At 39.8% G+C, this 14,045-nt stretch overlaps 1 protein-coding gene across 18 annotated transcripts in view; it reads left to right on the forward strand.

Moving 5' to 3' along the window:
• The window catches only part of ZNF462 (zinc finger protein 462), a 205,386-nt gene that overhangs the window by 126,764 nt on the left and 64,577 nt on the right, over positions 1-14,045 (forward strand). For 11 of the 18 annotated variants that reach the window (XM_070742381.1, XM_070742380.1, XM_070742383.1 and 8 more), the window contains 2 exons: positions 286-404; positions 11,895-12,086. In XM_070742381.1, the coding sequence (XP_070598482.1) occupies positions 286-404; positions 11,895-12,086 (311 nt within the window). The remainder of the gene's footprint in view (positions 1-285; positions 405-11,894; positions 12,087-14,045) is intronic. The other 7 variants (XM_070742395.1, XM_070742390.1, XM_070742393.1 and 4 more) reach the window with 1 other exon arrangement.

The raw sequence follows: 14,045 nt of genomic DNA on the forward strand, positions 1-14,045 counted from the left end.
CCTAGCAAACGGTGATGCTATTGGAGGGGAAACTGGAGGAGGGAGTGCTAAGTATGCTACCTTCAGCTCCTTAAACAAAAGGCAGGATGTAAATCCAATAAATAATATAATAATCATGCTCCTGCGCCTCTTCCGCAGCACACTTTATCTGTGAAAACAAAATGAATCTTGTGTCAGTGCAGGCGGTACAATAGATGTCTTTCAGTCATCCCATACTGGTTGAAATGATTGATATTTTTGCTTCTTTCTTTCTTTGCTTCCCATTGCTGCTTTTCTCCTGCCAAGTTTGGATCGCCATATGCAAGCACATCACGGACATCACAAACCATTCCGCTGCAAACTCTGCCCTTTCAAGTCCTCCTATAATAGCCGGCTGAAAACTCATCTCCTCAAAGTCCATGCTGGTAAGTCTCTTCCCGAGTTTCATAAAAAGAAGGTCCCCTTCTCTTATTTTTTTCCTCCCCCTTGCAGTTTTGTGCTGCTGTAGCCTCATCAATTAACAGTAGCTTGCAGCCTTAAAGTGAGCCTTGGGGCCAATTAGGGGAAAAGTGCTTAAGTTAAGCTAATTCTCCATTCAGCAAATCTTAAGCTGGAATTGAACCAACTGAGTTAGGTGATCCTAAATTAGACACAGGCTGGAACTTAATTCCAGAGCCATAATTAAACTTCTACTAGGGTGGAAACCAGGGCAAGAGGTTGAATTAAGAGCTTAGGCTACAGCAGAACAGCCAGCCCCTTTGGATAGTAAATGTTAATCAGGTTGAAATAAAAGAGCTGTGCCAAATGTTCACATTCAGATTACGCGGTGTAGTTTTACACTTCGTTTTGAGCCTAGTCATAGCAATTATTCCTTGTGTATTTTGTTGTTTGGCAGCATTTTGTGTTTACGTTAACAATCTGCATTTTTGTTACTGTGGAACGATCCCATATTGAATACTTTTATGAGAATATGGACATTTGATGTCACTGTATGTTTAAGTGAGAATAAGCAACAAGAGTGGAGTGCATACTTTAATAGACATCCCTGGACAGAGTGCCATGCTTAAATGAAAATTTTGAAGCATGTGTATTCTCCACTGCACTTGGAAGGAGAGTCCAACATGGGTAATTCTCTAGTCCTATTGGTAGAGACTGAGTTTAAATTTACATAATGAGTAGGTACCGCCCCTTGCCTGCCCCCATGAGCTCAGTTTAAAAAAACTCAGTCTGAAGTGTAGAGGCTTTGAGATTTTCTCCTAAGGAAATAAAATTTAAACTAACCTTCTTAATGTTTCCTTTTTCTCCTTTCCTTCTTGTGTTTCAGGTTACATGAAGAGGAGTGGATTATGAGGTCTCTGCCCTCCGCGGGCACCACCTCTATCATTAACTCCTTATAGGGCCTCTTCCCTCAGATGGAAATGTCCTCAAGAGGAGATGAACAGCCTTGAGTCACTGGCCTCAGTGGCCGTACTCGGCTGCAAGCCGAAGGTAGGGGGGGGGGTCTGCCCTCCCCGCTGGGAGGCTTGGGAAATCCCTTTGGGGTTCCCAGAAAGTCCGTATGCTTGTCGACAGCCCTTTCGATGGGATTCTTCTTCAGGGACAGGCCAAACCTCGCCACCCTATACTCAGGGCCAATTCGGTCAATCTGCGTTTCGGAACAACAGGGCACCATTTCAGGACAGGACAAGGGGCTACCAACAGGCTAGGCGCCCATTCCAAGGTAATAACCAGAGAGGTTCCAAGCGTCCTAAGTGACTCTGCCAGACCGCAGCCCATAGGAGGGAAGCTTTGCCTTTTCAGCACCTCTTGGCATGGCACATCCTCCAACAAATGGGCGCTGGCCACGGTGGCCCATGGACTACTGTTGGAGTTTGTCCATCCTCCTCCCAACCGCTTCATTCAATGCCCGATACCTCGAGACCCGAGAAAGAAAGCTCGGCTACTCCAGGAAATCGCGCACCTCTTGGACATTTAGGCGATAGAGAAGGTACCCCTTCAGGGATTCTACTCTGTGGTCTTCACGGTTCCAAAGACATCAGGAGGATGCAGGTTAATCCTCAACCTGAAACAACTGAATCTGTACATACTCTACAGACGGTTCAGGATGCATTCTCTCAATCTTAGCGTCAGGATGCATTCTCTCAATCTTAGCGTCAATCTGACCTCGAGATTTTCTGACATCCTTGGACTTGAAGGAGGCTTACCTTCACACATCAACGTTTTCTGCATTTCTATCTGGACGGTACACATTACCAATACAGGGCGATGCCGTTCAGCCTTTCGTCGGCCCCTCGAACATTTACGAAGTTGTTAGATGTCCTAACAGCATGATGGCTTACTTGGACAATATAATTATTCTGTCCAAGTCCCAGTCACGGGCGAAGGATGACCTGGCTGTGACAATAAGGATTTTAGAATTTCACGGTTTCACCATCAATGTGCCCAAGAGCCAGATGACTCCTACCACCAGACTTTTGCACCTGGGGTCCTTGATAGACACGGTCTCTGGTACGGTATCCCTTTCACTGGAAAGACAAACCAACATTGTGCCGTTGATAGCCTCCCTTCATCATCAGAGAAGACTACCCCTTTCAACGCTGTCCAAAATCCTAGGGACATTGGTTTCCTGCATAGGAATTGTACCGTGGGCCCAACATCATATGGACCCTACAATGGTTCCTGCTACCTGCTCAAAGGGCCAAGGTGAACCACTCGAACAGGCAAGTACATCTGCCACAAGCCATCAGAGACTCCCTAAATTGGTGGACGTCTCCGGCTTTGTTTCGGGGCTCTTCCTTTCATACTCACAACCACATCATTCTTACGACGGATGCCAGCCTGTCGGGCTGGGGAACACACCGGATCACAGATGGCCCAAGGTCTCTGGTCTACGGAAGACCTCATCCCTATAAATATCAATTTCCTAGAACTCAGGGCAGTCTTTTTGGCGCTGCAACACTTCATAGCTTTAGTTCAGGGAAAGCATGTGTTAGTCGTCACAGACAATGTTGTGACCAAGGCCTATCTAAATCACCAAGGGGGCACGAGGTCACGACACCATATACAGGAGACTATGGACCTTTTCAATTGGGCCGAAGTGAACTTGGCGTCCTTGTCTGCAGAACACATCGCGGGAGTCAGCAACAGCTAGGCAGACTGGCTGAGCAGGACCACCTTGGATCCAACAGAATGGCGATTAGACCCGCGCATCTTTCAGAGGATCATTCATCAATTCGGCATGCCTCTGGTGGACCTATTCGCAACCCCTCAGAATGCTCAGCTTCCAAGATTTTTCACCCGCTTTCCAGCCCCTGGAATGAAGGAGTCAATGCCCTAATCTCCAGCTGGCTGTGCGGCCTTTTATATGCATTCCTACCGACGAATGTTATACAAAGAGTCATCGACAAATTGATACAGGAACAGGTGGAGTTGCTGCTGGTGGCACCTCATTGGTTTTGACCCCCGTGGTTCTCCGACCTGATAGCACTGTCCATATCTCCCCCATGGAGGATCCCGGACCAGTACATTTCACTGAGCCAGGGGCTCATTTACCACCCAGAGCCCCAATGGTTCCAATTAGCCGTTTGGCATTTGAAAGAAGTAAGCTGAAAGATCAGCAGCTACCTGAGGAGTTTATTACTACAATGCAAGCTGCCCGTCGGCCCTCAACATCTAGGATATATCAGGCAAAGTGGTCGGCCTTCTGCGAATTCTGCACTAGAACAGACAGATCCTAGGACTGTCTCGATAATCACAGCGTTAGAATTCCGTCAAGCAGGGATTGAGCGGGGATAGGCTCCAAATACCTTGAAAAGACAGGTGGCGGCACTCTCAACCGTGATTTGAGTAGAGGAGTTCCATTCACTAGCTTGCCATCCTTGGGTAAGAGATTTTCTTCGAGGAGCCTCGAACAAACACATCCCTCCGGTCCATAGATTCCCGACCTGGGATTTGTCACTTGTTCTGAAAGCGCTCACGGGCCCTCCATTTGAGCCCTTAAGATCTATTTCCATCAGACATCTGTCCATCAAAACGGCATTCTCCTTCCAAGTGCAGTGGAGAAGAACCATTGTACCTACCTGAACGGTCTTCTCGATGCACTGGAAGGAGAGTCCAAACCCACCCAGCATTATATCTGATTCAGGGACGCCGGTGTTATGGTTATATGTATTCTGAGTTGTGTTCTAAATAAATTCTTGTTGATTTACAAGGTTTTCGTTTTTTTAAACTGAGCTCATGGGGGCAGGCAAGGGGCGGTGCCTACTCATTATGCTGTTGTGTTCTGTTCTATTACGGCTTTGTCTTTTATAAGCTTTGGTTTCATGTATCAATTAGTCCCAAAAAAATTTAGTGGGGAAGAGGGTAGATTGGTCCCATCACTCAGATTTCCAAGCTCTTTCCAGGTGATAATTGAGTGATAACTCTCTACAATTTTGAGATCAGATCTTCAGGAAACTATATTGCTGAAGTTTATATTCTTTCAGGAATGTTTCTCCAATGTTAAAATCTGAAAATACTTGCATGCCATTTTCAATGTTTGTGTTCCCTTTTAACGAAGTCATAAGTACCTAGAGGTGGTTATGCGATCTTCATTGTGTTCTGTACTGCTACAGTTTTACCAGAGTTTACACATCGGGATCATATGACTTATTTCTACCTTGACATTTTTTTTTCTATGTGATTACATTTCTATTCAAAACTGGTATTTTATTTCAAAGCTAGACATGACAGAGGTACTATTTTTCTTCAGTTCTATTTTGATTGAGTACAGAATTAACTTGTGGAATTTTCTAGCACTAGATACAGCATTGGACACTATCCTAGGTGGTTTTAAATATAGGTTGAGCACATACATGCGCTATCTACATGGCTAATAATCTTGATAATTAAGGGAATTTGTAGGCAGTGTTTCTGAATGCCCGCTCCTTTAATTCAGCATTGTACATGGACTAGTATATTTGAATCATATGCTTGAAAGGGATTTTTGGAGTAAACTAGATTTTCCCTTTATTTCAGCATAATACAGTTGTGATTAAGACCCTGGGTATGCTGCACTGTATATTTTTTAATATTACTCAATGTTTGTTTCAGTTGACTCTTAAGTGCGAAATGACTGGATTTGGAGATTTTTTTTCAAAAACATTTTAAAATAAATAAATAAATGAAGTGTTGCTTTTGAAATGCTATTGTATTTCTTCATACCCACAGACCCTACTCATTTGATTTGCTACTGATATTTCTGAGATTCTTGACCTAATGTATATTTTGCAACAAATCCTTCGGAAAACAGTTTAGATCAATTAATTTGCAAAATATCTTTTGCTTCTTTTTTTTAATGTCAAAGTGTTTGTTTTGGGTTGTTAATTATTAGCTGCATAACCAGAGGTAGAGCAGGAGGGCCTGAAGCATTTACTGTCTTGCTGAAGTGTATTTTGGGGTTACATGCTGAAATAATGGAGAAATCAAATAATAACTTTCTGTACTAAAAAACCTGAGCCTCTCGTATTATTCTCTGGTGACCTCCATATTCTATTTTTATTTTTATTCTATATAACTCACTTTGAGGGATGCAGAGCTGTTTTGTTTTTCTAACATTTATCCTAAACATTCATGTCTACGGAATTTCTGTTTTGTGAACAAACCTAGAATATGAATGATATATTCTATCCTTGTTTTCCCCAAAATAAGTCATCCCCTGAATAAGCCCAATTGGGCTTTTGAGTGCATGGCAATAAGGCCAAGCGCTTATTTCAGGGTTCAAAAAAATATAAGACAGGGTCTTGTTTTCGGGGAAGCACGGTAAATCCATACTCACACTGTTGTAGACTTTGGCATTTTTGCTTTTGGTATTTAATCATTTGAAACAGTTGTCTGTCAATAGTTGGCTGATGTGTGCTTGTTTATAAATATATTTAGTAAAACATTTTAAGAAACTCATTTGTTTTCCTCTTGTCAATTCTTATTCTCATATTCTCATGTTGTATTCTGGCTGAAGTGTGTATTTTGATCTACCGGGATTTTACTTAGAAGAAACACTAGAATCAGTTCATGATGAGTGTTCTCACTTACATGAATATCTCCTGTTTCCTGGTGCAGAAAAAGTGGGTTACTATCAGCAGCTCATCTATTTGAATGTGTAATGCAGGATCCAATCTGGTTCAGGCAGCAGGATCAGAGGTTTAATCTTCTGAGCTTTCAGATTTGTTCTAGAACTCAACCTCAGGGAATTTTGAATGAGAGAGAACCCTGAGGATGGGTTCCAGCACAAGATATTTTGGACACTGAAGGAAAATTAAAATCTAAGCAAGAGCTTGAAGACCAGGATATGGTCTTCATGGTAGCCTCAAATACAAATGCAATCTAGATATGATGAAGACATGAAAAAATATGGCTTTTATAAAGGACAAGCAATCTTGGATCAGATATTGCTGAACTCTGATGAACAATTAATTAAGAAAATATATAATTTCTTACTAAACTGGAAAATTTCACAATCTCCTTAAAACCCACCTATACTGTCAGGCATGGGGGAATTGAGACATTTCCCCCCAGGCCTATATAGTTTTATGTATGGTATGCTTGTGTTGTATGTTCTTTTAAATAATGGGTTTTTAGATTTTAAATATTAGATTTGTTCTCTGTATATTGTTTTATTATTGTTGTGAGCCACCCCAAGTCTGCGGAGAGGGGCGGCGTACAAATCTAATAAATAAATAAATAAATAAATAAATAAATAAATAAATAAATAAATAAATAAATAAATAAATAAATAAATAAATAAATAAATAAATAAATAAAATGGAGAACAAACAAGTAAAAGACACAGTGACACAGTGGATAAAAACTTTGGCTATAATATAGAATTAGAGAAATGGCAAAACCTATGGGAAAGTAACTATAAAGACAATGGCAACTTATAATATATATATAAATGTATGTATGTATGTATGTATGTATGTATGTATGTATGTATGTATGTATGTATGTATGTATAACCTGCTAGGTTAGCGAACATTTTTAAAAAGATGTCTAGTAAATGTTGGAAATGTAACCAAATGTAACCCAAAAAAGGGCACATATCATTTGTGGAGGACTTGTGCTAAAGCAAAAACATTTTGGGCAAAAATGGTTAGAAAAGATGATAGAAAAACATGTAGATTTTAAAGAAGCATAGAAGACTATACCTCTGGTCCGGGAGATCGATCCAGATTAAATCCTGCAACATTATTGTGGGACATGATCATGTACAATGTACAATTTGTCACATTAAGAGACAGTTTGATATAGAGATTAAGGCGCCAGGCTAGAAATTGGGAGAATGTGAATTCTAGTCGTGCTCTAGGCCAGTGATTTTCAACCTTTTTTGAGCCGCGGCACATTTTTTACATTTACAAAACCATGGGGCACATTGAGGGGGCGGCTAAAAAAAGTTTGGACAAAAAAATTCTCTCTCTTCCTCCCTTTCGCTCTACAGTATTTCTCTCTCCCTCTTTCTCTCCCTCTTTTTTTCTCTCTCTCCATCCGTCTTTCTCTCTCCCTTCTTTCCTCTTTTTTGCTCTCTTTCTCCCTCCCTACTTCCCTCTATGTCTTTCTCCCACCTTCCCTCCCTCTCTCTCTCTCTCTTTTGCTTTCTTTCTTTTTCTCTCTTGCTCTCTCTCTTGCTTTCTTTCTCTCTCGCTTTCTTTTTCTCTCTTGCTTGCTTTCTCTTGTTTTCTTTCTCTCTTGCTCTTTCTCTCTCTCTCTTTCTTTTGTTTTCTTTCTTTCTCTGAGCTTCGCAGCACACCTGACCATGTCTTGCGGCACACTGGTTGAAAAACACTGCTCTAGGCAGTGTGACTTAAATTTTGCACCAGTCATTCTCTCTCAGCACAAGGAAGAAGCAATGACAAATCGCTTTCCAAAATTTTTGCCAAAAAATGCAGTACTTTTCTAGGCAATCACCATGAGTCAAAACTGACTTTGATGGTATAACAATAAATATTCCATGCAATAAATATCACCTTTTAATCATATTATTTTGTGAGTTTAATCTTTCCTCTGGTAAATTGCAGGAAGGTTTATGGATCAGACCTGATCCATAAATGTTAGTTTGCCTCAATAGGAAAAAAAAAGACTGGTGTTCATATAGTAGTTCTTGAAAACATAATTCATGCTTTGTAATGTCTTGAAACAGCCATCTTTTCCTCCACCTAAATGTCATTTCTCTTTTAAAATCGAAATTGTGTTCATCATAAACAATTACCCTAAATAAGCATTATTATAGAACATCCACCAGATCTTGGATCAGCCTTGCTTTCATGTCAAAGATGGTGTCCTTGTAAAATTTGAAATCTCTTTATTATTTAATTCCTAATTGCACTTTTTTCATCCTTTGATCCTTTTGTACATTTTCCATCTAACATCATTATATTCACCTGTTAGTGCATCTTCAAATATTCTCAGTTGTTCAGGCACCAAAACTAGTTGCGCTATAATTCTCCGTAGTGGGTAGCACTAACTTCCAAGAATGAGATGACACCGTCCCTTCAGCCAATGAGGACTGAGTCCGTCAAATTGTGTTTCTTCATCTTCTTGCCTTAATTTCCCCTCTTTGACTTAGTCCTCAGGCTGAATAGGGCATGTGTTTCCTATTGTTCCCATTCTCCTGAGTTTTTTTCTCCACCATCCATCCTGACAGCTCGAACCGTCTCTACACTGTCCTATCTTTATAGTGGAGTCTCTGGGTTGAACAGATATGGGCTTTAGTTCTCACCACTTGCCAAGCCAAGGGCAGATGGTTATAGGGGGTTTCTTTCCTGCCTTCAGGTGCTGTATTGACTCTGGGAATCATATAGATTAGATTTATAGATTTATTGGATTTATATGCCGCCTCTCTCTGCAAACTCGGGGCGGCTCACAACAAGGTAAAAACAATACATAATAACAAATCCAATACCCACCAATCCAATTACAATTTTAAACTAAAAAATTCATATCAAAGAAAATTAGAAAGTAGAAATTATTTTCATTAGGCCATCTACATCAAGCTCATTCCCCAATGACATATATATTTACTGTTCTATTTGGCTATTTTATTTATATATGCTTCTTTTATTACTTTGAAGAATTATAAATGTCAGGTCATAGTAGAGATTTTGTGTGTTTCTCTGTGTGCATAATTTAAGATAATACTGAGCAATTTTTTTAGAGATTTACATGAGAATAGTGTTGATACAGCAGACAGTGGAATGAATGTTATCATTGTTAGTGCTTAAGAAAAAGAATTGATGAAAAGCAATAAATAAATGCTAGAGGAATGTTGGAAAATGGTAAGGCTGCAGATATAGATAGTAGAACTGGAGAAATGTTAAAAGAGGGATATGGTTCGGAGTAGGGGTGTGTTTGAACTTGCTTCGCTACTATTTCTCTTCCTCCTGCGCCGCGTGGATGTGGACATGTGCACGCATGCACATGCGCAGTAGAAAAACTCTGAATTTTTTTTTAAAAGGTAAAAACAAAATGGTAACGCGTGCACACTGCTGAAAACTCGACTTCTTTGCATGCACAGAATAAATGAAAACAAACCCACCAAAAAATCCATTCCCCAAATAAGGAAATGATGGCGGCACCCACAAACTGGCACTGACCAATCCAGTTCAATGATGTCATCATGACATCAGTGAGTCGCTACTGATTCAGGCAAACTGGTACAAACCTGGAGGAACCCACCTCTGGTTTGGAGTGGCTGTGTATTTACATAATGTGTGTGACGATTTCATCTGTGCCTGATGATTGGAACACTGCCATTATATTCTTTTTGTACAAAGGGAAACATAACAAGAAGGAATGTAAGAATTACATAGCAATTTAAGTTGTCTCATATGCCGGGGAAAGTTTGGGCAGAATTCTGGTCTCAGAATGTGGCACTGAGCAGAATTTGGGAAATGCATATGGTGTTATGCCAATCAAAGGATTAGAAAGCAGAAGTTTTGCTTTTGAACAAGTTAGTGAAATATCTGTGAATGTGAGAAAGAAAGGTTATTATACTGATTGATATATAGAACACATGCTAAAATAAAGGGCATTGAATTAAGGGATATTTTATAAGAAAATAAAGTTGGAAGACTACTGAAACTGAAAGTACATTGAAGTGATTTGGTCAGAAAGAATGAATGAAGTTAGTGAAAACAAAACACTGAAAAGGTAATTGGATAATGTTGAAAAGATAAGGAATTTAAAGAAGAAAAGGCAGTGGATAGATGTGGATTCAGGGATGATTCTAAAGTGTAGAAAGATAAGGAGAATTACAGTTACAGGTAATCCTCATTTAACAATGAAAATTGGAACCAGAAATCCCATAACTAAGTTGTGCACTTGTTAATATCAATAGCACTTAGACTTATATTCTACTTCACAGTGCTTTACAGCCCACTTTAAGCAGTTTACAGAGTCAGCATGTTGTCCCCAACAATCTGGGTCCTCATTTTACCGATCTCAGAAGGATGGAAGGCTGAATCAACCTTGAGCCTGGTGAGATTCGAATTGCCAAATTGCAGGTAGCTGGCAGTCAGCAGAAGTAGTTGGCAGTACTGCATTCTAACTGCTGCACCACCATGGCTTAAGCACAATGTCAAACAATTGTGTTGTTGGTGACAACAATTCTGGCAGCCTTGGGTGCATCATTAAGTGACAGCCACACAGTTATAAAGCATGGGCATCACATGACTTGTGATTTATAACTTCCTGCTGGCTTTCCCATTGACTTTGTGAGAAGCCAACAAGGATAGTTACAAATCGTGATCATGTAACCACATGAGAATGTTACAATGATAGGAAATGCAGGGTGATTACCGAATGCCCAAATCGCAATCACATAACTGAGATGGCTGCAATTACAAGGACCGCTTGCATGTACCATGTATGAGTGCTATCACTTATTAATGGTACTTAACACCTGCCACAGAACAAGCTAGAACTACCCATCTAAGTCTTAAATTTCCTTCTCCTTTTGTTATTCTATGCTTTTAATTCCTCTGGGTTACATTTTCCTGTCTCTCTTCTGCACTTTTGCCTTGCTTCCCCAGGAAAGAAATAATGTGATGGGCATGTAAGACTGTATGTGTGATGCCCAAATGTCAGGTTCAATTCAAGTAAAAGGATTAATTAGTAGTTACCAGTAGACACACTAGGAAAGTTTACAGTTTCACCCCTGGACTCATGACCTCAATCAACATGGTACAAGTAACACATCATTAATCATGTTAATGAGGGTTATTATCATTTAAGTACTGTTTGGCATGAATATTATGTTTTCACTGTACACTTTAGCCCCTAGTATTTCCCTTCTTCTCTCTTGGAGATCGACTTGCTTCCTCAAGCGAAGCTGCCCCATCCCCATTTTCTGCCCCCTCAAGCAGAAAATGTTTGAGTTAGGTTTTGCCATCCCAACGACATGCCATGCATATAGGGAATTTTCACCACGGATAACAATCAGCATCTCATTTATCTGAGTGTATAATCTCTCAGATTAGAGACAATTTAGTACGGCGCTTAAGGCACTGGGATACTGTGTGTTCTGATCCTGCCCTAGGCAGCGTGACTTAGACTTTTGGGCACGTCATTCTCTTTCAGCTCCACGAAAAATAATCAGTGACAAACCACTTTTTAAAACTTTTGGTTTCAAGGAAAGAACAGCTTCCGGTACGGCAATCAGGTTTCAGAGTTGGCCCTGAGACTGAAGGGAATAGGACAGTCCCAACGATTTTATTCTATAGGACCACCCAAAGGAGGACCCCATGGAATTTCATTAGAACCCATTGCTGATTCCATATAAAGAAAAATATCCCCCTCCCAAGTTTCCTTTCTCACCCCCCTACTTCTCCAGCATTCCTGTTGTCCTGTGAGCTGATGACTTGTTTGTTGTTTTGCTCAAACAGGTGAACATGCGTACAAATGTTCCTCCTGTTCATTTTCCACCATGACAATCAGCCAGCTAAAAGAGCACTCCCTGAAAGTGCATGGGAAGGCATTGACACTACCAAGACCACGAATTATCAGCCTTGTAACCTCGCATGCTCAACATGCCTCCAAGAACCACACTACTGCTGAAGAAGTGGAAGACTCAAATGGTAAGAGGTGCTCTAGGCACCCCCTTCTCCTTCCTGCCCAGGGTTCTAGAGGGAGAAACTGTTTTCTTCTCTTTGTGGGGAAAAAGCAGTCTAATTCAGAAGTAATTTTTTTCCCCCACTTGTAAAGGGGGGAAAAAAAATCCCTTCCCATGTAAGCAAATTAGACGTTGATAGACACCGAAGAGCAGTGCTTGTTCACGTTTTTATCCCCATAATTGGCACATAAACAATTTAGATTTCCCTGCTTTTCGTGTCCAGTGTTTTAGGATACTGCATTATCAATATTTTGCCGTTTTAAAGTGAAGAAGCAGAAGCATTACAGATTTTTCCTAGCTGAGGATTATGTTGTTGCAGAAACGAGGCTAAAATATTTGTTGATCCTTGGCTGTCACCATTCATACAGTAGCAGCAAGAGGTGTTTGGGGAAGCAGAATTGTTGATTCATTTTTAAGCAATGCCATATGGAGTCAGGGAACCTGAAATGTGAGCCTTCCTTAACCATAGTAAAGAGATGCGCCCTGCTGTCCCTGCTCTCAACACATACTCTCTTCCTTATCAATTCTGACATTTTCTGACACTAGGCTGTGAAAGCATCTGTAAAAACCAGCTGAGTAGCTTTAACAAAAAAATTCTAAACACCATAAAGATTAATGCTGTGAACTGGTCCACCACTTCCGCTTTTGGGATCATTGTATGTTAACAACTAAAGTTGCCTTGTGATTTTTGTTTAGCAAATGTGGCAGCTTTGAATGGAATAGTATGGCAGTAATGTTTAGTACAGTTAATTTCTTAAAATTCTATAACCTTTCCATATAACATATTGTTTAGAATTTGATAACTTATTTTTAAAAGCATTATCAGGTTGCATACATTTAATAAAATTTGGTTAGTTTATCGAGTGTCAGGTTATATAATTTTTAATTATACCTCAATCTTTAAAAAACTATGAAAGGTCGGGCAAATTCTTTAGCACTGTATCTTTCTGTTTTGGCAGCTTTTTCTATGAAATGAAAATGGTATTTGGTTATAGTTGGTTGGGGTTTTTTTCTGGTGACTTACAGAAAAAATAATTAATCCTGATTTAAACCAAAGTAGTAATTAAAAGAAGCATTTTTTTCCTAGCATGAGGCAAAAGGGTCTGAGGGTTGTCTCTTAGGTACTGACATAACTATCTTTGTTTTTACAAAATATTTGTGAGATGAACAAATTGAATCTAAGTACTTCATATCTGGAAAAAAGACCAAATCTGTACTGATATTACTAAAAGACAGTTTCTTATACGGTATAAGCAGAAATAATGTCCATGTTTGCTCTCAATTATATATTCATTCAGATATGCAATTATGAAATACACTTTTTTTCAAAATATATAATTTTATAACCAAAACACTATTAGAAAAAATAAGTATATATTGAAATAACTTAGTATTGGCAAACGGGTTGGGGAATTCATTTACTGTATTTTAAATAATGTTCATCAGCCCACGTAGTAGCAAAAAGGATGTCTCTGTTAGCCAGATCAGCTTACAGAATTAGAAGGACTGTGTTGTGGATATCCACTCACCCTTTACTAATAGGTTTATTAATCACATTATTTTTTGACAATTATGGAAATAGCCGACTAAGGAGCTTGTCACAGTCCAGGTGCTGAAATAATGAAATTTACATCCTCGGCCTCATTTGATAAAGGGAGAAATCCCTCCAGTGATTTTACTAAACTTTATAGTGCTGGACATCAACTTCATTACAGCTAGTCCTCGACTTAACAACATTTTCCCGGCAATTGTTTGAAGTTATAGCTGCGCTGAACAAAGGCAGTTAGGACCAGTGTCTGAGGTTTTTGCCGTTACAATACCCTCTAGGGTCACATGATAAAAATTTAGATACTTGGCATCCCACTGCACTTACAATTCACAGGAGCACTTCAACTTCCTCCACCTGTCTATTTTCGCTTCACGT

Source organism: Erythrolamprus reginae, chromosome 2 (genome assembly GCF_031021105.1).
Source record: "Erythrolamprus reginae isolate rEryReg1 chromosome 2, rEryReg1.hap1, whole genome shotgun sequence".
Taxonomy (NCBI): domain Eukaryota; kingdom Metazoa; phylum Chordata; class Lepidosauria; order Squamata; family Dipsadidae; genus Erythrolamprus; species Erythrolamprus reginae.